We start from the raw sequence: 26242 nt of genomic DNA, 5'->3' as shown, positions 1-26242 counted from the left end.
GTTCTCTAGAAAACCATGGTTTACTTTTATTACGCCTCCCGGTCAGCACCCATGACGGAACAAATTGGTTTCTCAGCTCTAGGATCTTGTCTTTAAGCAAATTCCACAGCTCTTCTACTGAATACTCATCGGCAAGTGTTTAGAAAACAATGAAATATACTTTTAATGTAGTGTTGATTCCCTTGGACATTAGCCTTCGCGTAATTGTACATGCACCGACTCCTTTCACTGTAAGCACTCGTATGTTTCATATTTATCTCACTTAGCAAAACCTCGTGGTCACTTATCCCTGGTAATACTTCAGTGTTTTCTACCATTTTCGGCATATTTGTGAAAAATAGATCAAGGATATGACCTCCTCGAGTTGGTTTCAACACTGTCTGTTTTAAAGACAAAAGGTTCATGGAATCAGCCATTTCAGATTTAAAACTAAGAGAACTTCCTGGAGCTATTGGTTGCTCATTCCAGTCAATATCAGGAAGGTTAAAATCCCCACCTATAACGACGTAATCAGAGGTGATTTTTGTAGCTGTAGCAGTGAATTCACTAAATTCCTTAGTTGAACCAGTTGGCGGGCAGTCGATAAAAAGAGCAGACTGATAGTGATTTGCCATTCGATAGCTTAAGCTGACACCAAACAGCTTCACTCATATTGTCTGTAGTGCTTATGCCTACAGATGGAATGCGCTGATCTACCAAGATAAATACACCACCTCCATGATAGTTCCTGTCTTTCCTGTAACAAGTAAAGTTATCTGGAAATACCTCGATGTTTGCCACGTCTTCATTCATCCATGATTCAGTACCGAAAACTACACTTGGTTTTATCATGCGCACTACGTTATCAAATATGTCAACTATGTTTTAATGCTCCTACAGTTTACCAACAAAAAAGAAAGTGAGGAGCATAAGAACTTATTCGGTCACTTGCACTGCACAACCTTGCCTGAGGTATCATCGTAAGTGTACCTGATGACGTCTATGTGAAGGGTGTCGTGTTTTAGTTGTACTCTTATGTCCCTGCTTCTATTTTTATTAGCAAATTGCCACAAAATTTGCCTTCTCTTTCGCTTTGGCTCAGAAAAATCTTCCGACATACCAATACCTGTAGCTTTCAAATTCTTGGTCTTTCCTAAAATCGGGTGCGTTTCTTTCAGTGACTCGAACCTTGCGATCACGGGCCGCGTTTTTCCCTCTTTAAATTTCCCGAGCCGATGTGCTTTTTCTATCGTTCCGGGTTAACTTGTAATTTTGTCGAGCATACTTCTTTCACAAGCAATTCAGATTGTGACCATAATTCGCGGACACTTGTATCAGGTATGCCGTAGAATACCAAGTTATGCTGTGTACTACGATTTTCAAGATCATCAATCTTCTTTTGAAGCAACTGTATCACCCCGTGTTGGGTATCGCAGCGTGCTGTACACTCAGTGATAGTAGCTTCTAATTTTGACAGCACTGACATTTTTCCTTCCATTGACGACACTCGTTCACTCAAGTCATTTATAGTATCCTTATGTTCTGCTTGGTTTGCTTCAATGGTATTAAGCTTTCGAACAATCGCGTTTTGCCCATCCAAAATTTTTTGTAGCGTCGCATCAACGACAGGGCCAGGATTCATTTCGCTATCCCCACAGAGAATTAATAACAAAAAATAAAAGCAAAAACGATGCAGCAACAAAATCCGACGCTTTGAGCGGCTTCTAGCTTCGGAGTGCACGCGCACACAGTTGTACAACATATGGGGTGGAACCGGCAGGATAACAAGAGCAAATTGTTTACAAAGGGAACATTAACTAACCTGCACAAGAAGCAGAACATGCGGTAGCGGCACTGCCATTGCACTGCCGGTTCCACGCCCCAGGGATGCACTGCAGTCTTTTGTAGGGCGGTGATAGCGGTGAACCAAGGTGCATAGACCATTGCTGGACACATGTCGGATTCATCTGCTAGGAACAAAGTGGCAAGCGGAGGTGTCGCCGAGTGGTGGCGGCCTTTTACGCATGCAGTGTCAAATGAATGGCACCGGCGTCTCCTGGAGTCGTAGAACAGGCCACGCAAGTACCAAACCTATAATGGATGACTCTCTAGTAACGGGTGCCAAGCAAATGCCCAGTACTCCGAGCTATTTTGTACTGCGGAGCAAGCAGGAGCTGTCAAATTTCATACTGCAGCATGCACGAACTGTCAATCTCGGTCCTAATCACATCGCTGGCGTCTCTTGTGATAAAATTCTATGTGAAAATAGTCTTTTCCTCGTGTTTTGCGATGGTAGTAAATCGTGGCCTCTTGCTGAAAAAAAGCCGAAACATTGTGAGTAAATTTTCGTCATAGCATTTCATTGGACGCACTGTGATTAGCCATGCGATTGTGTTATTTGGAGTGCTTTTTCTAAATCTGAATAGTCTTTTGCTTTTCACATTGTGAACTCGTACACTTTTCCGAGTTTTTTTTTTTTTTTTAAGAGCCTGAAGGTGTTACAATATAAATTGATGCCTGTGATGTGAATTATCCCTCTTTAAATCAGATGTCCAATGAACTATTCCATCTAGCGTCACCTTTTTCTATTTCACCTAGCATCACCGTTTCAATATATGCATCAAAGCATATTTGTTTGCTTATTTGCACATCCTATTATAAAAATTAACAATATCTCGCGCAGTTCTAAAATGTGTCGCGCCGCTCCGTAGTGAGAGCCGGGATGTGCTCAGGTGGCCTTCTTGTAGCGAGAAGCTCTGCAGCCAGCGCGCCAGCACACCGCTGCTTGGTGACGTGTGGACCTCACACGTAACCAGAGTAGCTGTAAGATTCTGCACATAGGTCAGCAGCTATGCACTTCTGGCAGAGGAGACAACTTTAAGCCATAAGCAAAACAAACGCATGAACAGATGTGAATGTCTCAGGCTGATGCAAAACATTGTCACCATAATACTTGAAGAAGAGGTTCTGTCATCCTCGGATTCAGGTGTGGTTGCAAGACAGTTTCGAGCGGTGCACGTCTTTTGCAGCGCAGGTGTGCGCCCATACGCGCATGACGACTCTGTTATAGGAGTGGCTAGTGACACTAGATGTGGCCCAGCTGTGTCTGGTGATAACAATACGAGCAACACCAAAGCTGCTGTAAACTGATTTAGAAGACCACTTTGACACATCATACATGTGGCGGACCTTCGGTTATATTTTTTTGTTTAGTAAATATTCCCTGACTGCCAGCAACAGCTTTCTATTGGATGGTTTGCATGAAGTTCTGGAAATTATTACTGCTCAACACTGTCAGATAGTGAAGCTTACACCTTAATTTGATATTAAATTTGCAAAGGCTGTTTTGATTACAGAACTTTAGTGGTACTGTTGAATAACCACGAGAGACACGCAATTCTGTGAAGTGTGCCTGCCAAGTGCATTTTCCCACCAACACACGCACATTAATTTGCACAAAAGTCTGTCAAAAATCACTATGTTACCAAAATGGGCAAATACAAATTAATTCTGACAATTGAGTGGTTTCACTAACTATTGTAGAGTACGAGAGGCACGCAATTCTGTGAAGTGTGCCTGCCAAGTGCATTTTCCCACCAACACACGCACATTGGTTTGCGCAAAAGTCTGTCAAAAATCACTATGTTACCAAAATGGGCAAATACAAATTAATTCTGACAATTGAGTGCTTTCACTAACTATTGTAGAGTGCTAGGTGCACGAGAAACAAATTCTACATGTCATAATTGGCGATCCAAAGTGTCGATCACAAATGGTCGATTTGAATAGGCGTGGTAGCGAAAAAGTCAATATAAATGAACAAAAACGCATGGGCCACGAGTAGGACATCGGAAAAATTATTCTGATGACATCAGAGTTACCGTCTACAATCAATCGCTAGTAATCGAACTAGCTGCACTTAATAAGGAACCTTTTGTGCATCAAGAGATGTTATGAAATGCCGTTCATTTCTGTTTGGTTCATGGAAAAAAGAACCGCCGAATGTTACTACGGGGAATGGTGCAAGTGGTTCAAAGGTTCTATTCTCTGTTGGTTAAGCTAAAGCCCCTTGATCCCGGGAAAGTACCGCCATCCACTGTACTTGCCGCCGCTTGCGCGACCTACTCTCTTCCTTCTCACCCATGTAGAGTCCTTCCGTTCTCCGCTGCTGTTTTTGCGTGATGATTGGTCTCCTTCGCGGTCGCCCTTGAATATGCGCGAATCTTGCGCATTGCTGATATTTGTCTTTTAGGCTCACGCCATTTTTCGCCTGGGCTGTGCGTAGCTCGCATAGAAAACAATGCGCACGTTTTTTTTTTTCGTCTGCATTGTTTGTTGGTTCTATGCTTTGCCTAATCTTCAGCATTCTAACGTGTTTGTCGCTTATCAATTTGTAAGTGAAATTATTCATTGTGTCAGAATGATTAGGTGCTTTCTATACATTCTTTCTATATTTCATTGAAGAGTAATTTTAGCCGCATATTTTGCAACGATTTGGGAGGGGGGGAGGAACCTGAAACCCGATGCAGTTAGAACGTTGTTTTGCCGCCGCCCTGCGGTGACCCCCTCGACTGAGACATGAACCTCCAGCTGTGTAGTGAGTGGTTGCTGCTTTCTGCTCCTTTTCACGTCTATAGTAGTTGCCACATGCCAAACAATATATGATGCGGACATAAAGCATGTTATCATCATGTGGGAAAAAAAAACACCTGGTTCATAGGACTCTCTATGAAGCTATTTTTAAAGTAGCACGTTTACATGGCTTTTGGAAGAAACTAATCTCTTTTTTGTTTCATTTCAGTGTTCTTTATCTTGCGATCACCATTTTTCGAAATTAGCTACACGACCGGGGTGCGCAGGTGGCTCCAAATCAACTACCTCCATTGAATTCGGCAGCGGGTTCGTGGGAAGCCTCGGCGAAAAATGGTGCGGGGCGCATCGTGGCCGAAGGCGGGTGAGGATAATCGAGGAGGAAACATGCATGCGAATGAGAGTGTCGTTACTTCCCTCGATTAAGGTGCTTTTCGTTAAACTGGACCGGTCCCAGCGAGGCCCAGTTGAACCAAGCACGTCTACCATCTCGTAGGCCATGGCTGGAAATTGTTCAATGGTCGTTGTTGCTGCTGTGGCTCCCACTACTTTTGCTCTGCTACGATTAGTGTTGGCGGCCGTGCGGTAAAGCCGGGCAACGTTGTGCACGCAACAGTGACGTGAAATTTTCGAATTGAAGCGGGTAATCTTAAGTGTTCCAGCACGATGCGAACCATTAAAACGTGATTTTCTTTTAGAATAAGCATTTCTTTGGCACCAAAGGAGCACTACGAGGTTTCTGAACGGCTATTTCAGTGACGAACGTTGACTTAATATTTGCCTTTAGTGTCACTTTCGAAGACTGGATCACCATATCATAAGCGGCTGATTAACGACAGGCCTGTGATCGAGAGAGCATCAATTACTGGAATACGGCGCATAGAAGTACGCACGTGACCAGCTCACCTTCAAGGGCCGCACTGTCATGCATTCACAGGCTCTGGGTTTTTCGCGTACGACAAAGCTGCTGCTGGAATGCGTAACCTAAATCAATTGGGCAAGGTTTTCACATAAGCCATGTAATGACGTAGGAGATTTTGTGCTGCATGCCTTCAAATCCCTTTGCCTTGCTGACGGCGAGATCTTTCTCTTTTTTTTCCCCCCCAGATGATGCAGTGTGTGGGCACACGCGTCTCACGCGAGGTGGCCCCCAGGCATTCTCCCGAAGAAGACCAGGGGTCGCCGCTACCCGCGGCGATGGTGACCAAGGAAGAAGAGGAGACCCCGACGACCGTGCCCCACCTTCCAATCAGCATCATCATCCGCGAGCGGAGGCACTTCCTGGTGTGCGTGGCCCAGCCCATCCCGCACCCGTCCAACATCGAGGTGCCCCTGGGGACGCACACTTTCCTCAGTCGGCACAACCCCAGCATGTGCTTCACGCACGTCGATGACAGGTGCGTCGTTGCTGCCGCGCGCGGCAGCCCGCGGAGACGTCACTAGGTGGGAAACTACCACCGTGGCTGACGGCTCCTTCCAGAGCCGAGAAAAGTACTGCACAATATTTTTAGTGTTTTCGACGGTAGCAGGGATGCTATTTACAATGCTCATTGTTAGACACACGACTTGAGAACATACGCTGTAAGGACTGGTATGCGCAGTTTCTGGAGATTACCCACCGTGGTGGTCTAGTGGCCTTATCGTTCTCGACTGCTCACGCGAATGACACGGCATTGAATCCCTGTCACAGAAGCTACGTTTGATGGATGCGTAATGCTAGAGCCCCATGTTCTAAGATTTAAATGGTGTTATAGAACCCCAAATGCTCTGAATTTTCGGAGCCTTCCACTACGACACATCTCAATCATATGATGGTTTTGGGACGTAAAGCATCAGTTATTACTCTCATTAATTTCTTGAGATTACCATGTCGCATCGACCACGGCCACAGTGTTGGTTGTGATGATAGTGTTCCAAGTCAAAATTACTTTGGTATGGCCAGAATTTAAAATGGTGGATTCGAAAAAATGTGCCCTCGTGACCCTAAATTGCCACCATTCAGATTGTGAGCTGTGTAAAGTCATGTGCAACTGTAATGCAAATTGTGGAGTGTGCTGCACGTGACACTGGTGACTTTGCATGCTGGTGGCCTTGTTCAGTTGAGATGTTAAGGCACATGGATACTTAGTGTAGTACTGAGACATGTCTCAGGGACTGCAATCTTTTCTCGCTGCTATTCCACAAGAGAACAAAGCGCATCACCTTCAGTGCTGCTCTTGACGAGCTGCAATATTGTCAGTAGTGGTCCTGTGGTAGACTGACACGGTAAACATGTGGTCAGGGAAGAGGAATCGTGTCGCAGTTGTGTAATTATCTTCACACGTGACATCTCAATTGTGGCAACGCCGGTAGTGTCATCTGTAGTGCTCTCCACTGCTCTTACTTAAATTGTCCATGACTGTACTGCTCTATTTGTAAACTGCGATCTTTTGCTATCCCTGGTGGTTTTATACTTTCTGCTCACTCCTAACATGATGTGGTTTTTCCTCAACCAAGACAACATTGTTCTGACTACGAGTAAAGCTTACAAGGTGAACTAGTTGGTGTTCATCGTTATGCTTGTGCTATGTAAGCATAGATACAATAGTTCAAAGAAAAAAATTCGAAGAAATAAAAGAGTACACATCATGTTCAGCATAAACTGCTTGCCACAAACAGCATTCCGTACGAAAAAAAGAGGAGAATGAAGGTCTCAAGTTTTCTTTGTTAATAGCCTCCTGTTTACACAACTAAATGCATGTCTACATGTCATAACACAGTATACGCTTGTTAAACGAAACCTGAAGGGACCAGGAAAATATATACTGTTCAGCAGTGATTCTGCTAGCGAAAAGATTATCAAGGGTGCGAAATTCAAGCACTAAACCAGTCATGTTAGAGGCAGTTTCATTTACAGACTTTTGTTTAACGGGAGTCTACTGTATGTGCGTGGTATCGTATATTGAAACTACATTGTGCTAAGCTTGTTTGTCCGTCAGTTGTCTGCTGTACTACTTCATGCGACGCATGGAACATTCTAAATACCATTACTTCATATTGGTATGTTAAGTACATGATTCTCAATTAGCAGTAATATCTGTGTTAAGAAGTTAAGCCAGTGGATGGGAGTGCTGCAAAATATCAGTGGCAGTTTATGAAGCATTGCGAAGCTTCTAGTATGCGAGAGTTTCAGTAAATGCTTGGCACTGCATTGCAGTTGCATGTGTTTTGTTTGTAGATTTGCCGGCTTTGGAGCCTGAAAGCGGTTTTTAAGGATGCCCGACAAGCGAGCATTGAAACCGATAGCCAAAGCTGGTTCCGAAGTGCCCTGTTAGAATTGCTTCGGCTTTTTGTGCACGCAGAACGGAGACCTTCCTAGGCTACACATCTGAAGAACTGCTCGGGAAGTCTGTCTACTCCTACTTCGACCCGAGGGACGTGCTGCATTTGCAACAGGACTTCAAAACATGTGAGCCAATGCATGTTTCTGACGCAATCGCGAGTTTCCGTTTCAGCTTTTAAGGAGAAAGCTCTAGGTGGACAAGAAGCATGAAGCAATGCGGCCTTGTACTCAAAAAGGACTGGCCTGAGCGCAAGGGCTGCTGTGGGTAGTGTAACGGAATGCGAGTAGCATTGGGGCGGTTGAATACGTGGTTGGTATAGAGTAATGATCGACTCATATTAAGCGGCTTTGCAATCATGACAAAACGCTTTACGACGACCTCTTCAACGCCCTCATTGCGCTCCTAAGCACTTCAAACTCCGCACTAACGAACACGAAAATGATTTTCGTACACCTTTGTCTTTAGCCGCTGCAAGGTGACATCAGTTTTAGTCACCCAGCTAATGTTTGTGTTGGGCCTTCTGTTCCCACAGTAGGGCATTGTACATCTCTATAGCTAGATTGATTTCAAGATGGTGCCTTTTCTTGCATTAGTAGAGAAATTAAGCAAGGAGGCATCTACAAGCTCTATATTATTGGCACAGTCTACCTGTACACGAACAGATTTGAGCCTTTCAGGTAGGCGAAGGGGCATTGATTATCCATGCAAGAGTCGAGGACAAGAGACATACGAATTTATTATTATCCGTTAACACATGTTCATCAATCCCATAGCTGTGACGATAACGTCCGTAAATAAAATCAACTTCACGAGAGTGGAGATCTTTACCATGTAAATGCAGTCTGGGATTGCCTAATCTGCATATCATCAAACTGGTTTCATCAAATGTGACAGTTCATGGCTACAAAAGGTGTCGGGGATCTCGTCATTTGATATTTTTTGCTCTTGCGCAGCGCTCAGATTTCCTTCACAATTCAGTTGCAGCATCCATGTGACCAATCAAGGCACTTCAAGTTGCAGCAGCTGTGCACTTCTATCCATAAAGTAGTGCAAAAAATTACCATTTGGTAGAAATTCAATCTGTTGGCAATGTAAGCTTCCTAGTTATGTGTGGACACCATCAACAAAGCATTGGCAGTGGACTTGCTTTACGAAACATATTAAATTAAGTTTAGCGACCACGCAGGTTACAGATCGAAAACTTCAACTGCTTGCAATGAAAGACATGCATGCTTTCAGGTGTGCACATCCGTGTAGTTCAGTGTTGTAGAGCTTCGGCAAATTTCAGCTCGGAAGGTTAAGATCACATTAGTTTGCATGTATGCCACAATTTTCAATCTTCAATGCTGTATGAGGTTATCTCATTACTATGACGTCAAGCCATGCCCTTGGCATTATACAATTATAGTTTACCGTCAGTGTGATAGCGGGCGTGAAAGGAATAGCGTTACTGTGCCACAGACATTCCTTGCGGACAGCACCTTATAGTTTAGCGATACAGCGTTAATATGGTTTACTTGCCTCAGCTGGTGGCGCCACCTAGCAGAAGCTTAATAAGTTAAAGAACAGTGTGAATTAAAGGAAAACGAGAATGCTTGCCTGTGTCACTATAGAAGCAATGTTGCTAAATTTTTTTTAGTATTAAGAGTAAATAAATATGAACAATGCACCAAGCACCAAAACATTTATGTTCCCAATTCACTTACATCGATATTCTAGTTAGGCCTAGAGAGATTTGAAATGGGAAGCTATCTCAAAAAATGTGCCAACTTATTTGTAATACTCGGTCATTGGCACTAACTGAAGGCAAGCAAAGCCATTTTAAAACAGTCGTTCTTGCTGCAAACGAACGACTAGCCAAAATCACTTCGAAGCGGGTGTCTGAAACCGCCGCTGTGTTTCAGGTGCCCTACGTAAACCACACTAATGTTAAATCTGAAAAATAGCATGCGTACAGTGAGTGGTACGGATCACGTATGTTATAGGGCACGCGCAGTGCGGATCCCGCTAAGCGCGGTAAACTATAACTGTCTTTTGTTGTGCGCACACACTTCACAGGGAATCGAAACAAAAGATGGATAGAAACAAGAAATTCCGGTTTTCTGGAGTAAAAGAATACAAGAGGCAAAATTGCTGCATTGGTAGTTGCTTTTATTTTCTGTGGCGATCAAAATTTTGGAGACCACGGGAGCGCATGGTGAGCAGCACCGCGGCGCCTTTTCGTAGCTGCCACTGAAGCTCGAGAGCGTGCTTTGCTCAGGCGCACATTTTTCTACCTACCAGCCTGCGCTATCGCTCCCTTGAAATGCGCACACAGCGGAACGCCATAAAAATTGCAAGGTGTCGCTTTTGCAGTCGCTATGGAAGCACTGAGTGATGATCGCCACAAAATTACACAACTTGTAGTGGCACTGCTCGGTGCGCCCTGCTATATCGCCTTCGTTCCAGACGCTCCACGGCGACAAAAACAAGCATGCTTTGCCAAAAGACAGCATTGCTCGGTAATCTTATCACATGTTCCAATTAAAAAAAAACTGACGCAATGTGTGCATTTTGGTTCGACGGAGCGTCTGCAACCAAGGTGCAGAAGCGGTGCACTACAGGCACTGCCTCTACAAGTTGCATATTTCCGTCCTGATATCAACACTCGGTGCTTTCGCAGTGACTGCAAAAGCGACACCTTGCAATTTTTCTGGCGTTTCGCTGTGCGCGCTGTTCGGGGGAGTAAAAGTGCAGACTGGTATGGTAGGAAAAAAATGTGCTTGCGCAGTGGGCGCTCTCGAGCTTCTCTGGTAGCCGTGAGAAAGTGCTGCGGTGCTGTTTGCCATGCGCTCTCGTGGTCTCCAAAATTTTGATCGCCACAGCATAGTGCTCTTAGAGCTAAGCAAACTGTCCTAAGATTCTGGCACATCATCCAGCAAATAGTCCAGCAGTGCACGCACGACACAAACGTTGACACTGTTCCCCAGCAGCTGGTATTGGTGCCTCGGCTTCAGTTCTCGTGGAAAGGCGAAGTGCTGTGGAAAGCACATCAGTCGAGCGACCTCCCGTGGAGTGAAGTAACGCAGGCGCAGGCTTCGCAGCTTTTCAAGGACGTGTTTTGGCACAGCCTCCTTGTGGGGCACTTCGCGGTACACCTCGTGCATACGATCCACTGGGGCCTGCGCAGTGGGAGAGACGGGGTTTAGTCTTTTGACTGATAGCAAATAAAAGGAGTAAAGTACCCAGTCGGAAGTTGCAAAAACTTGGTGACAAGAAAAGAGTTAGCACTTGGGATTTCGAATAAAGCTTTATCGCAGAAAACAAGTGTGGACACGAGGAGACGAGAAAGAAATTATGGACTGGCACTGTCTTCACTTTTACTTTCTTCCCATGCATGAAAAAATTGCACTTGAACATATACCAGAAAGGTATGGGATGTTTGACTTGGCACAACAGCTGGTCTATGCCTTGGCACCATCTACATACCAGCGGTGCCATGACACCAACCGTGGTTTGCCGAAGTTGTGTGATCAGATGGATAGGTATGATGACCTTGCTGTGAAAAGGAATAGCAGTTGATGAGAGAACTTGAGGTCACCCATGACTGTGTGCATGTTCGGCAGAAACAACAGTCGGGAACTGGGCAATCCAGTGCGTTGTCAGACATCTGCACGCTTGTGGCCAAAACGAGAACTGGTTCATGGAAAGAACTTTGACAGGTAATAATGAAGGGTGTTCTAACATACACCAGTATATTTTGTATGGATTAGACCTTTAACTAAAGCAGACAATGGCACAAGGCAAGAACAGCGTGTCTGTGCTACTTCAAAATAAGCATAACATAACATGCGGAAGTTACTAAACCTGGTAACCTGAAAACTGACGGTGCCAGGAAAAGTTCTTGCTAGTATAAAGTGGCATACCATGACGTGGGCATATGTTTACTTGTTTGCTGCCTTCGGTCGCTAAATGAGCATCAGCTTAGTATAGTTGATCGTCCACGAGAATAACTGACTAGTGATGTTTTATGGATGGTCAGTTAGGTAAGAAATTGTGCATCCTGCTGTAGCAACAATACTTACTGTGTGGTTGCAACCGATTGCTCATCAAGTTTGTATTCAGGCAGAAGTTGACTCCTAACTTCAGGCAAACAATATATTGCTATAAAAATTGGGCTTAACAAAACAAGCCTGCATTTTATTTGCACTCGTGCCATGTCAGTCTGTGTGGAATCATTGTATATACCATGCAATTCACTCATGCGAGGCGCAGTCATGTAATCTTCTCTAGATTGTGGCATGCAGTGTCTTCACACGATGTTGTGAAGCCACACGCGTATGTACAGCGCTGGCACCCACGGATGATAACTGTGTCTGTAGGAGTCCCGATGTACTGAGCCTGAGAAACTGCGACAGAGTAGCCCACATTGGCATGCAACCCTACCAAGATTGCAAGACAAAGTGACAACCTTACTGTGTAATTAAAGAAATATTTGAAAGGAATAGTAAGGCTAGCAAACTCGGTGGGCTTGGTACCTGAAGCAGAACAGAGCCCGTGCCTTCGACGTAGTGACCGTAGCCTTTGGTGAAGCAGCACGTATTGGTTGACATCGGCTCTACAATGTCAAGGAGGAGCGAGAACCTGGAGAGCACCTTGTCAGGAAGGAGACAGCTCGCTTCATCCGCCAAATCTTCTTTGGCGTCGAACTTGAGAAAGCTCGACAGGCTCTGCGGCGGTCCGGTTCCCGCTGGCTTGTGTGGTGGCTCCTTCTGACATGCACCGGAGCAGACACCGTTTTCGTCTTGATGACAGTCCCTGAATTGGGTCGGGCGCAGCTTGGCGAGGCAGTAGAAACGCAGCCGCGAGTTGGGGACACCGAACTGAGTGGGCGACAACAAGTACCGATGGATGTGGTAGCCGTTGTCTTGTAGAACCTGCAATCAAGATAGGATTACTTCATTAACATGAAGTGGTATACATCACTTCTGTAGCACATGTGTAAACAAGGTCATAGAAGTGAACGTGCCAAGTAGGGGCGATAGATCCACGATCTACCGCAGGAAATGTTGAATCACGTGTTGTCCATCATCTTTCTGGTAGCTTTTTGTCCATGACCAACACTTCCGTTGTTGTGAGTGCCGAATAAACAAATGCATACTAAACTGCTTTGGAACTTTTGTTTTATCATTTTCTGGCATAACGTTCCCTTGCAAGGGTCCCTTAATACAAGACACAGATATAAAGGGTGTGCAAATAGTGAATTTTAGTACTGAATCGAGTACAAGTTGAATAGTTATGACACCAAGTGCAAATACTATTCAAATAGTAAAGCAACAATTTTCAATATATCCTGAAAATTCCACAACATTTAATTTGAAGCAAGTATGCACAAGCTTTAACAAAAAAGCATAACGATCACGTTCGATCAGCAAAAGATAGTACAATTATTTAAACTGAGCAGCAACTAGAGCTTTCGAAGCACTTTGCAACTGCATGCTGAAATGCAATGTGACAATCCAGGAATCAAACCCGGGATCAATGATTTTCCAGAGCGGTTATTTTAACGCAAGACCTGGTATAGCACTAATAGTCTTCTCAGACAATGCTTCTACATTAAAAAAAACTGCACTTGAATTATCTTGCATGCGTCAGTTGTTGAGGAAGGATTTAGTGAGCAGTCATCGCTCCACACACAGCATAACGTGGAAATTTATTGCAGACAGAGTTCCTTGGTGGAGTGGCTTTAAAGAGCGGTTAGTTCGTATAGTCAAGATGTGTCTTTGCAAGTCTTCTTGACGCAGAGCGACAGCACTTTGCTGACGGAAACTAAAGCTGTTGTCAATACCAGACCATTATGTTGCACTTACTCTTCCCCTAAAGAACCAGAAATCTTGAGCCTGTCTCTCTCTCTCTCTTTTTTTATTTGGCAACAGTCTCTTATGAAAACTTGACACTTCCAATGAATGGGTAAAAACTAATGCAGAGCTGCTCTAGTTTGTGTGTCCACAGGCTGCTAATAATGGAAAAAAAACTGGAAGCGATGGATTTGTGAATATATCCTCACTCTCCGAAGCGTCACTCGAGGAGAGCACGAAAGGTTGACAGCATAAAGAAAGGGGACGTGGTGATTATTCACGAGGGCAATGCCCCCGCACTGTTCTGGAAAACTGGTGTAGTAATTTGAGCGAATGCGTTCCAAGTAAAGATGGCATAGTTCGTTCGTGTAAAGTAAGAATGCTCCTCTCGGCTCGAGCCCCGTAGTCTGTTAAATGCTAGAAGAAAAGTGCGACGATGGGACTAGCGCGTGGAGCGTGTCTCGGACTGATTTGGAACGGCGTTGAAATTTTGCTCTCGGCCACAAAGTCGCCCCAATTTTCCATCGTTGCAATGAGGCGGTTTCCTTTCTTCTACGGTAACCACGATGAGAACACCTTACCTGAGTTAGCGTCGCGTGCGTTGCCGACGTCTCGAACCCCTTGACGTTCTCCACGAGTACGTACGTCGGCTTGCGCTCCAGCGTCGACAGGACGCTCAGGAACGCGAACAGCGACGACGATCGCGGGTCCTGGGCGTCCCGCTGCAAGCCCTGTCGCGTGAACGGCTGGCACGGAGGGCTCATGGTCACCAGGTCGGGTCGGAGGGATGCGAGTTCGCGGGCGCTCAGCGACTGCACGTTGCGCTGCAGGAGCGGCGTCTCGGGAAAGTTGAAGGCGTACACCGAGTTCGCCGTGGTGTTCACGTCGACGGCGGCCACTACGCGAGTCCTCTCCGGTCGGCAGGCGAAGTGCATTCCCCCGATGCCGCTGTACAGTTCCAGAACGCGCAGTTTGTCGCGACCGGCGTCGTCTGCTTCGCGAGCCGCGCGCGGTGTCGTTTCGCGGTCCATCGTCACGTCTATCTCGCGCCTCTTTTCTTGTTGCCGGTTGTCCCCGCGGTTACGTGCGTTGTTGAGTGACTGCGAACCGCGTTTCGCCGCAGTTCACATTCCTGTCTCGAGGGCAAAGATCCGCGTGGAACGCTGCACAAGCCACTTTCGTCGTGGCCACACACTACAGCAGGCTTGTCACTAATCGCGTGCACCACCACGCGCAAACATGGCCGCCCTGGTCCGCCGTAGCGCGTCGCTGCTTGCTTGCTTTATTTTTGCTTCACGCCGCTTTGTGGCGCTAGCGTTTGCAACAGTAGTTGTCGCTCTGATCGAGGGGCGGCGCTACTTCACCAACAAGCGCGACAAAGCGCTTTTGCAGCAAGTTAATTCAAGGTAATCCAGGCGGCGCGCCCAGTTGTTCTGCGATTTTTGTTGATTCATTTTATCAACGCGACAGAAACGTGGCGACCGCGTGGCGCGTTGATAAGCGACGTCGCTCCACTTTTGTGTCGGCTCGTTTTTTTTTTTTTTTTTCTCGCCCTCTGTTTTCTTTCTATCTTTTCTTTTTTTTGTCGCTGCTTTGTCATCGTGCCACTTATCCACGGTGGCTTCCCCCTCTCTCGCACACCTTGTAGCTTCGTGAAAATTGTACGCTGCATTTTTATATTTGTTTATTGGCGTTGTATTCGTTATTTATTTTTTTTCTTTAATACTGTAGTGTGATTATTATGACGTAATTAAAGTGCACGAAGGAGATCGGCCTTTTTTGGCTTTCGTGTTAGAAAGAAAGAAAAACTTTTAACAATTGTTTTCTCTCTTAGGACGGTTCGTATCTCGAGGCAAATGTTATCCATAAAAAGCTTACTATGGCACACGCGTATTCCTGATTTAAAGATGTGTTTGTTTTGTTGATTATTTAATATAACATCAACATTCGACGGGATGCTTTTCTTTGTGTGTGTGTGTGTGTGTGTGTGTGTGTGTGTGTGTGTGTGTGTGTGTGTGTGTGTGTGTGTGTGTGTGTGTGTGTGTTGGCGCGTAAACAAACGGCCTTTGCGCGCTTTCGAGGTTTATCATTTTGGCTCTCGACGCTGTACCTTATTATCATTCGGGGTATAACGTTGCCCTGGAGCAGTGCTTCTCTTTCTTCTCTCGCGGTCCTTGATTTATTGGTCGTGGCGGCGGCCGCCTCTGGCGTGAATGGAATGTCCCGAAATACACCGCCGCTGACGTCAGTGCCCCCGATATATTTATCTGTTCATTTATTTCAAATCCTTCAGGGAAGGCACCGCAGAAAGGAAAAGAAAACGAGCGACCGGTGGCACCTAAAAAAAGAAAAAAAAAAAGTGTCGTTGGGAGCCGAAGATGCGCGTGAACAATTCACCGTCTGTCTTTCTCGTGCAGTTTTATTTCTTTAGTGCAATTGTCGCCCGCAAATTACGCACTGCGCATTCACGATCGACTCTCTTCTTTATTCATATCTCTATCATATTTGATCTAAACAAGGGTGTATTTTCTAGGAAAGATGTGTGTGCTTAAAACTGTAGCACTTAGATACGTCAGATCAGTCAAAGTTCAGATCCAGCTGTCTTTCGTCGGGCCAACAATTTTTATCTTGCTTGCTCTCGCTGGTCTTCCACATTAAAATTATTTCATCATCATCCTTATTTCAGACAATTGCAAATAACAAATGACAGGTTTGAACTGTTTAAGAAGCTGACAAAAAAAAAGGCAATCCTGACATATTGATTTGATATGTGAGGTTTAACGTCCCAAAACCACCGTATGAAGACGAGAGACGCCTTAGTGGAGGGCTCCGGAAATTTCGACACCCAGGGGTTCTTTAACGTGCAGTTAAACCTGAGCACTCGAGTTTACAGCGTTTTCACCGCCATCGAAAATGCAGCAGCCGCACCTGGGATTCGATCCCGCTATCTGTGGGTCAGCAGCCGAGTACCTTAGCCAATAGGCCACCATGGCTGGACAATTCCTGACGGATTGCCATGTCCTTTTCCATACATACATCCCTCAAACAACAGATGTGGTTATATGATTAACGCGAAACGACTATACTAACATTGGAATATATTGCTCACTGCTATGGAACTGTATACATATATATATATTAAGAACCATACAACCGTAGAAGCGTTCCAAAGGAGTGGACCACTAAATAGGTTGGCTCTTGAAGAGAGCGAAAAAAAAAAGTAACAGTACAGGCGGCAGCGAAAATAAATAAATAAAACGATAAGTCATTCTTCTAATGATAGAAAGTAGGCATGTAGCTTTTCTTTTTTTTTTCGCTAATATTTCTGCTCGGTAACTTGATTATACCAAATATGCGCACATCACATTCCTCTCGTGAGAACCCTTTCGATAACATCGACGTTTCCGCCCCCGCATTGAAAGCGGGGAACAGTTTTAAAAGAAAAAAAAATAACCTTCAGATTGGGAAAGATCATCTTTATGAAAACCTTCGCTGTCTGTCTACTACTTTATATAGTACTTTATACAGTACATCAGGCAGCAGCTAGTCGACCTATACTGCCTGTAACAGCTATTATAGCTAACAAATGTAGCAACGAGTCGGGTTCAGGTCTTTTATGTGCAGGTCTACGTCCCCTTTTACGAAAACTCTGCTGGAAGCATTTCGCTAGGCGGAGTGTGCACTCGTCCTATAGCTTCTCGAGATACCGAGCTTTTTATCACATGCGGTATAGGCGGAGGGCGGGCGATTTTCTCGCGACGTCGCCAGCCTGTCCGCTGTAGTCAAGTTTTCCTTCTTTTCAGCTCCAACGGCACCGAAGAAGAAGAGGCAGCAGGTATTTTCCAGACTAATTTGAGCGCATTTCGCCTTGAATCTTGTTGCGTGTTGGGGGGAGCGTGCGAGAGGTCGTTCCGAACTATTACGCATCAACATTATTATTATTATTATTATTATTATTATTATTATTATTATTATTATTATTATTATTATTATTATTATTGTTGTTGTTGTTGTTGTTGTTGTTGTTGAGCCGCTCTTAAAATCTACTGCAGGACGAAAGCCTCTCGCAATGGTCTCCGGATTACTCTATCCAGCGCGTGCTGAATCTAGACTATTTTATCCATTCGAGAATGTTTTTTTTTTATTTCCTAAGATATAAGGTTGGGTGACTCGGTGATTTGCTCTTGGGTACACCACTATGCCACAGAACGCAGGCGAGTGCCAACGGGCTTAAAATCGTCGCAGCAGAGGTTTGTGTTTGTCAATGCAGACAAGTATACTCACGGTAGAGCTTTAATAATAATAAAAAAAAGGGGGGGCCAAGTGCTTTGTGGAGGCTTACCGCGAAAATGTAGGCGTTTTGAAATGCAAGACAGTATAAGTGTCGTGTGTTAGAACAAGTTGATGACTGTTTCCACGAAAGAATTAGAAAAAAGTAAAAAAAAGAAATGTCCTACGTGAGCCTGCGACGTGATTGTGATATAGGAAAGCGGTGTTGCTTCGTTCGTTTTTTCGGCCTTTATCTCTCAAGTAAAGCAACCACTCGTGGGGCGGGAACTTTAAACGCGGTGGTTGGCCGTGGGTCTAATGAGCCGACCCGGTCCTCTACTGCAAAACCTTGGGAGGGTGTGGGAGTTAAAGCCCCCGAACGAAAATAGGCGGGAAGAGTAGCGTCGCTCCTTCCTTCACTTTGTATCCTACAACCAGTGGTGGATCGAGAGGGGGAGGGGTATTCTCCCTCCCTCCCCCGAAGAAATAAAACCTGTGCCAGCATTTCCCCCACCCCCTATTATCTTCAGTGTCTGTCTCGTCCACCTCTATTATAATATACACCGATCGGGACAACCGAGTGGCACAAACTAGCAATGTTAATGCTGTTATGGCGTCCTTGTGATGACAGATAGTAACTATAATAAAACAAGAGTCTGGACCCACGTCCAGTTTTACTAGAAACCCACCTCGTAAAATGAGTGGCTGGATCCGCCCCTGCTTTTTTAGCTTCCGTTATCCGTATTTAGAACAGACCTGCAATCAACGCCCAATCGACCAGTATAGTCCTGCGCGTATTGTCGTAAACGGCCGGCTTTTTTTACGCTGGCTCATTCCCGATAGGACCGTCTTTCAATTTCACGTTTGTTCGTCGATTATAACCACGGTAAAAAAACATTATCAGCAATCATTGAGTCGGTTCAAAATTGGTCAGCACGTTTCATTAATTCAAACTATACCCGCACATCTAGCGTTTCACTAATGAAATCAAACCTTGGACTAATTGATTTGCAAATTCGAAGAAAAACTTCTCGTCTATGCCTTTTTCACAAAATCCTTTACCAAAATAATTCACCTAAACAGGAACTCATCTCGCAACGTTAATACATATCGTCACGTCTTGATCATCAGTATAAAGATTTTATTCCTTTCTGCCGTACTAACGTTTTCTCAGACTCCTTTCTGCCAAAGACCAGTGCCGAGTGGAACCACCTTCCCCCCTCCATCGCCTCCATTGAGGACGTGTCATCCTTCAAGACTGCACTAACCGATCATATCCTAAGCCTCTAACAACTGAATATTGTTTGAACATGTATTCTAATTAATTGGTTGTATTGTGTTCTGTTATTGCTGCATTTTTGTTATATTACCCACCCCCCCTGTAACGCCTTTATGGGCCCTGAGGGTAATGTAAATAAAAAATAATAATAAAATAAGGATCACAGTCGGGCGAGCTGGGCGAACGGCACGGGTGCCGAGTTCTTGTTCCCGCTGAACCGAATTGCCGCGATTCAGTTTTTTTTTTTTCCTTCTCACTCTGCTGCGTCCGCGAGTCTTTTAAACCCCGCCTCCTCACTTGAGCGTTTCCAAATACCTCCGTGGCACACACAAACTCTCTCAAGAACATAAAAGCGAATATCGCAAACTGATATAAACGTATACAAGCTTCCGTGCCAAGAAGCACACACACGCAAGTGCCACAGACGTTGCTTTCCGGGGCATCGTCGTATATACATGGCTCGAGGAAAAAAAAAAAAAATGACGCGGCTTTGCGCATTTTTCGCAGTCGTTTCGCGGGACCAGCGATGCCATCTGCCGGGGGTGATGCGATGCGCCGCAGTTTCGTTTTAAATGACCCTCGTTTCGAAGTGGAACGCTGCTCTACATAGACGTGGGAGACTATATACAGCGTAAGTGACGGGGTCTGGATTTTTTTTTTTTTCTCCCGTTTCTGACAATGTACGCGGCTTCGAAAGAGATTTTCCACGAAGCACCGCGGGGAGGGGGGGGGGGGGGGTGAACCTCGTTAACTATCTTCCACGGTTAGCGTTTTTTGGCGACCGCTCTAGGAGCACTGTAGGAGATCAAGAACGGAACGAGCCAAGCTCGGTCGCTTTAGTTAAACAGAGTTTACTTATTTGTTAATTTATTCGTCTGGCGCGGAGTGACTGGTACTGCGTGAAATCGGCTCGTTTCACGGTACACAGAGTGGCATTTTGGGCACGTTGGTGATACATTTCAAAGCGAACCAAAAGCGCACGGAAAACGTTAAAAAAATAAAGAAAATAAGACGCACCTACGCACGCGTGCATACACACACTCACGGAAATAGAGAGATGAAGCCGCTACTTCCACCAAATTTATTGTGTGCTTTCACTTCTCGTCAAAAATATACAATTCAGCGGGTGATGCGAGTTGAGACACGACTATAGAATGGCGGCGTTCCAGTGTTCTCGCGCGTCGGATTTTTTTTTCAATAGAATGAAACGCTACGATCATAACTTTTCGCAGCGTCGAGCAAATGGGGGTTCAACGGGTGATAGCGTCTGTATTTCGTGTGCGCATATAGGTCTTCTTGCAGTCATTCTCGCAGACTGGCCATCACGAAGCATTTTTTTTTAAATCTCCGGGTCATTTGGTTGTACCTTGTATGTAGGAAAGAATGAACTGCCATTTAAGCCCGTTTTTTATTTGTTTTTTTTTTTCGGGTAGATGGTTGCTCGAGGTTGCAAAAGACATTCCGGCTGCGTTGCTAAGGGTATGAGCACGATTTCAGTTTTTTATTTATTTTTTTGCGGAAAAAGCAGGCTTTGACCATTTACGCCTTACTTGACCTCATTAATAGCGGACGTATATGTCCGCCATCAACTTATTTTACGCCCTCTACAGAGCCCTTGAAAATCGCTCGTAACTATATCAGTTATGAAGTCGCTGATGGTTGTGCCCTGACGAGGAGTTGTATAGAGTTCATCTCTCGGAACGTTTACTGATCGTCGTTCCTTGTTTGTCAACTTCTTCGTGCGTTTCAAGCTTCACCCCCGTATTCTAGAACGTCCCTTCACTCAACGCCTCACCTTCACTTGAGAAAGCCGATGGGAGCGCCGTCTCTAGGCACGGCAAGTCGCTGCATATGAGCGATAATCTGCTGCGATTCTTGTCTAGTGCAGCGTCATTTCCAGCCGAGCGGTGGCGCAGTGCTCAACTCTGTCAAATGAAGGGTGAAAGTCGAGTCGAGGAGCGTTTGTGAATACGTGGGTCAGTCTTGGAAGGGCATATTAGTGGGCCAGTTGATAGTGCATGTACAGTTATACCATGCTAGCGCATAACTCGGAAGAAACCGTAGCAAAAAAAAAAAAATAGCGCTGCAGCGCTGTGTCCCGTCTTGCTTTGTCATTACTAATTGTCATTCGGAGAGCAATGTACTGATTTGCCATTATTAATTTAGACGATGGAAGTAGCGCTCAAGTGAATGGTGAGTGCTGTCTTTACCTGTGCTTATTAGCGATTTTTTTTTCTTATTCAATAAAATTTGTCGATTTGGTGGCAGTGCTCGACTATGGCATGATGCCTCTGAGTATTGCCATAACAGGTAAAAAGGTGCCGACGCACGCAGCGAATGAAAGAAAAGAAAATAAACGAGAAAGGGGGACATTTATTTCTTTGATCGCGTCTGCGTGTGTCCATGCTCATTTATCTGCTATCGTGACCATACATCCATTCGCCCAGCAACAAGTCCTGCTAAAGCCCCCCCCCCCCTTTTCAATACATAAATAAATAAAAGAAGGACGGAAGGGCTGTCAACCCGCTGTCCTATATAGCACCGCACAAAAACCGATCACCTAGGGTGTCCTGGTACTCCAGGGAACGTATATTGAGTCACGGTTACCAAACCGCGGTCGGTTAGTTCGCAGGGGATTTGAACGCGCACGCTATTGCAAGTGTGCTCTGGCATGCTCTTAACTCGACCAACGGGGCGTCAAGCCAAATAGTTACGACACTCTAGAAGAAAAGCATTAGATAAGAAAGAAAGGGTATCTCGAAGTACAGGCGAGTGAACACGAGACAGGCATGCATGTGGGCCAATAGCAGTGAGCGCCACATCGCAGCCACTTGGGTGACGCGCCGTATGGTTCCGCTCTAGTTCACGCAGCTCTGGTTACGGTCTGTAGACTCCCGAAATAGATGGTTAGAAAATAAAGTAACAATATGCCGTTGCGACGAGAGCGGCAACGAGTGGTTCCCGCGGGATCCAGACGTAGTTTGTCCGGTCGTATATGGTGAACTAGTGATCATTTTAAAGGGCTGCGTGCTTAAATTTACTATCCGGGAAACTCTTACAAATTGGCCCTACAGCAAATTTAGGTTGAAGTGCAACGTCCAAAAGAAGACGTCTACACTAGCTCTGTGAAGTTTAAAGGGGCCCTGCAACACTTTTTTGAGCATCGTCAGAAAACACTGCTGATCTGTAGCAGAGGCTCTCGACAACACGTGAGCCAAATATTATAGCACAGCGCGTGGCCAGGAATTCACCGTAAATTATCGAAGTCAGCTAAAAATAGCTTTTTCTTCTCTCGATAAATCACGGAAAATAAGCCCAGTGAACCCATCTATCAGCCATTGGCTCATTTGAACATGGCGTGCTCGGTTGTTACAGAGGTCGCCGCGTGAGGCCGTCACTTGTCCACGCGTGCGCGCTCGATCGCACTGACAAAAGCCGCGCATTTCAAGATAAAGAGGGAAAAAATACTCTAGCTCACGAGGCGCGAGTGACGTTTTTGTTTGTTTGCCCCTCCTATCCCTCCCTGCTCAGCTTCCAGCACTTTCGGCGGGACGAGAGCAGGGAGAATGTGATTGCAGCGTGTGACAAATCCTTGTAACTCTACTCCTACTGGAAGAATTCTTAAAATTTTTTGCGGCGTTCAATTTGTGAGGTAATATGCTTTTCCAGTGAATTAATTCCATTGTTACTGAAGAAAGTGTTTCAGGGCGCGGTTCCAATGTGTTATCTAGTTTTTCGATACATACATACATACATACATACATACATACATACATACATACATACATACATACATACATACATACATACATACATACATACATACATACATATTGATAGATAGATAGATAGATAGATAGATAGATAGATAGATAGATATCAAAGTCTACGAATAGAAAGAAAGAAAACTGAAAACCCTCATCATGGTTCTAAATGCCAGGTACAGCCATGATTCAAATCCGACACGTCATGAAACCTAAGGATGCGTAGGGGATGTTATTTGTAGCTCTACTTGCGGTTGCAGCTGCCACAGTGTAAGGTGAAATGATACGAACGGAGTATATATGACTTGCTGCCAGGATGGATGGATGGATGCTATGAGCGTCCCCTTTATAACGGGATGGTGACAAGTATGCCACCAGGCTCGACAAAAAAAAAAAAAAAACCTTTTTTCCCTTTTTTTTCTATGTTGGCCTAATGCCTCTACTTCGATAAATTCTATCTTAATGGAAAAAAAGGTAAATTTTCAGCTTAAGTTCTCTGCCATTTACGGCACACTGTCCATATTTTATTTTTCCAATATTTATTTTTGTCCTTTCTCTCTAATTTTCTGCCACCAATACTCTAACCGTCTCTTACTTATTTCAATCGCGGGTGTGTTCAGCTTTCCATTGTTGTCCCTAAAACCCAAGGCTTCCTGTAGGCTCGTGCCCAAACGTACACCTGGGTGGATATCTCCACATTCAATCAGAACATGTTCCGCCGTTTCCTTATCTTTCCCGCAGCATGTGCATTGTTCTTCTTCTTTACTGAATCTTGCTTTATAACTACGCGTTCTAAGGCAACCCGATCTCGCTTCAAACAGTAAAGCGCTTCCCCTTGAATTATCGTAAAATGCCTCCCTCCTTATTTCATTTTTGCCCTTTCGGTAGTTACTCAGAGCCGGTTTTTTTCTCCATAGCTGCCATCCAGTAAATCCTCTCCGCCTCCCTGACTTTTCCCTTAACGCTCTTTGTTGACATATGGCTCACAATACCAGCCGTATATTTACTAGTGAGTCTTCTAGTTCTTTTTCTCCACTGTGTGTCCACGCTCTTCCTATACAAATAACGGAACACCTTCTCTGCCCATCTACTCTCCTTCATATTTCTTAGCCTTTCTTCGAACCTTATTTTGCTCTGCGCTTCCCTCGCCTCAAAACCTGCCCACCCCATATCGCCCTTTACAGCCTCGTTTGTCGTCTTCCCGTGAGCACCCAACGCGAGGCGTCCCACAGTCCTCTGATTTACATCCATTCCCGATTGCACCTCTGCCCTCATGCACACCACTGAGTTCCCAAAAGTAAGCCCTGGAACCATTACACCCTTCCACAGACCTCGAAGCACCTCATACCTATTGTATCCCCACAACGCTCTGTGCTTCATTATTGCCGCATTCCTCTTTCCTTTTGCTGCCGAGGCTTTTTCCTGTACCTCCATGTATCTATCACTCTCATTTACCCATACTCCAAGGTACTTGTATTCACTTACCCTCGGTATTTCTTGGCCTTGTATGGACACCGTCTGATCACAGGGATCATTGAATACCATCAATCCACACTTCGTTACACTGAATCCTAGTCCAAGAGCTTCACCTTCCCTTCCGCATATATTCGCCAGCTGCTGTATATCATCTCGACTGTCCGCAAATAAGACGATATCGTCCGCATAAAATAAACCTGGAAGCTTCTGCTCAATCATCATGCCGCCCTGTTTGTGTGACAGATTAAAACCAATGTTGCTACCTTCTAGCGCTTTTTCCATACTCACCATGTACAGCATGAATAACAGTGGGGACAAAGGACATCCCTGTCTCAGACCCCTGCTAACCTCAACGTTTTCTTTGCTACGCATTCCTTCCCACTCTATGCAAACTGTATTTTCTCGGTATATCTCCCTCAAAAGCTGTATACAGTCGTCGCCCATGCCCATTCCTTTCAATATATCCCACAAAATTTCCTGATTAACGTTGTCGTATGCCCCAGTGATGTCTAGAAAAGCCACGTACAAGGGCCTATTCTCTATTTTAGATATTTCTATACACTGAGTGAGAACAAACAGGTTATCGTCTAACCGCCTGTCGACTCGAAATCCGTTCTGAAGTTCTCCCAAAATATCGTTATGTTCGGCCCATGTTTCTATTTTCATTTTTACTGCTTGCATCGCCAACCTGTATAGCACCGATGTAATGGTTAGTGGTCTATACGAGCGAATCTTGTCCTTTTCTCCCTTGCCTTTATAGATTAAGTTCATTCTACTTTGTCGCCAACTGTCCGGTATTTGTCCGTCCTTTAAGCTTTTTTCTACTGATTTTAACAATGCTTCTTTAGTGTTATGTCCTAGTTCGTTAATGAGGCTAACGGGAATCCCATCTAAACCCGCGGCAGTGCGCTTTGGAATTTTTCCTTCGGCCTTTTTCCAGTTGAAATTATCAAGTACTAGCTCTTCCTCTGTTGCTTTCTCCGCCACACTTTTACTCACCGGGGAGATCCCCTGAACGCTCTTTTGAAACGAATCGGCTGTTACCTTTTGGATGTAACCTAGCGCTTCGTACCCTTCCAATTGATTTCCTCCATCATCTAGAATATGTTGTTGCGTTGTGACAGACTTCCTACCTAGTGCCTTTATGTGGCTCCAAAAAATCCTAGGCGCGGCCTCCTTTTTTTCGTGTATCTCTGTCATCCAGCGTTCACTTTCACCTTTAATTTTTGCCTCTACCAATTTCTGTACAAGGGATTTTTTCTCCAAATATATTTCCCATATTTTTTTGACTTCGTCCTGCGGCCGCTTCTCCTTTTTTGCCTTTCTATGCTCCCGTGATGCTTCGCGTCGCTTCTCGATCGCCTCCCGGATTTCCTTGTTCCACCAACTTTTTGGCTTCCTTTTTCCTTTCCAGCAAACAGTTTTCTTCTCTTTCCCTATCTCCTTCGTCATTAGATGTAACAGCTCACTATACTCCCAGTCCTTGCCTGGTATTTCGCCTACTTCTTCCTCGACTCTTGCGGCTATATTTATTATTTGTTTGTCATTTAAATACGAGCTGCCAGACTTTGATTCCATGCTCATATTTTTAGTTTCGTATCCCATTTGTAATGTTATTCGTTTATGATCACTACCCAAGCTGTTAATGCCAGTGCAGACGAACCGAACGACCTCACCCGCTAAACTCGGGAAACTTCCACTCGAGCAGTATATCGTCACACTCGA

The 26242-nt window shown here is 45.0% G+C and overlaps 2 protein-coding genes across 2 annotated transcripts in view; one reads left to right on the top strand and one right to left on the bottom strand.

Annotated features, from left to right (window-relative positions):
* Positions 1 to 26242, top strand: part of LOC119167077 (hypoxia-inducible factor 1-alpha) — a 284063-nt gene that overhangs the window by 153313 nt on the left and 104508 nt on the right. The window contains exons 5-6 of the mRNA XM_037418495.2: positions 5677 to 5966; positions 7911 to 8017. Coding sequence (XP_037274392.2) covers positions 5677 to 5966; positions 7911 to 8017 — 397 coding nt within the window. The remainder of the gene's footprint in view (positions 1 to 5676; positions 5967 to 7910; positions 8018 to 26242) is intronic.
* Positions 10639 to 14902, bottom strand: LOC119167078 (tRNA (cytosine(38)-C(5))-methyltransferase-like). The gene is made up of 3 exons (XM_075867144.1): positions 14311 to 14902; positions 12410 to 12808; positions 10639 to 11053 (listed from the first exon to the last, which is right to left on the bottom strand). The coding sequence occupies exons 1-3, from the start codon at positions 14758 to 14760 to the stop codon at positions 10787 to 10789; spliced, it is 1116 nt and encodes a 371-aa protein (XP_075723259.1). The 5' UTR covers positions 14761 to 14902; the 3' UTR covers positions 10639 to 10786.

Source organism: Rhipicephalus microplus, chromosome 6 (genome assembly GCF_043290135.1).
Source record: "Rhipicephalus microplus isolate Deutch F79 chromosome 6, USDA_Rmic, whole genome shotgun sequence".
Lineage (NCBI taxonomy): Eukaryota > Metazoa > Arthropoda > Arachnida > Ixodida > Ixodidae > Rhipicephalus > Rhipicephalus microplus.
The sequence above is the reverse complement of the archived record's forward strand: the minus strand, read 5'-3'. Positions and strand labels throughout refer to the sequence as shown.

Excerpts from the sequence above, each read along its gene's own strand:
- LOC119167078 (XM_075867144.1), bottom strand. The coding sequence starts at position 14,760 with ATGGACCGCGAAACGACACCGCGCGCGGCTCGCGAAGCAGACGACGCC. Across the intron at positions 12,809-14,310 it reads CGCACGCGACGCTAACTCAG|GTTCTACAAGACAACGGCTA; the intron begins GTAAGGTGTTCT and ends TCTTGATTGCAG. Across the intron at positions 11,054-12,409 it reads CGGGCTCTGTTCTGCTTCAG|GCCCCAGTGGATCGTATGCA; the intron begins GTACCAAGCCCA and ends CCCACTGCGCAG.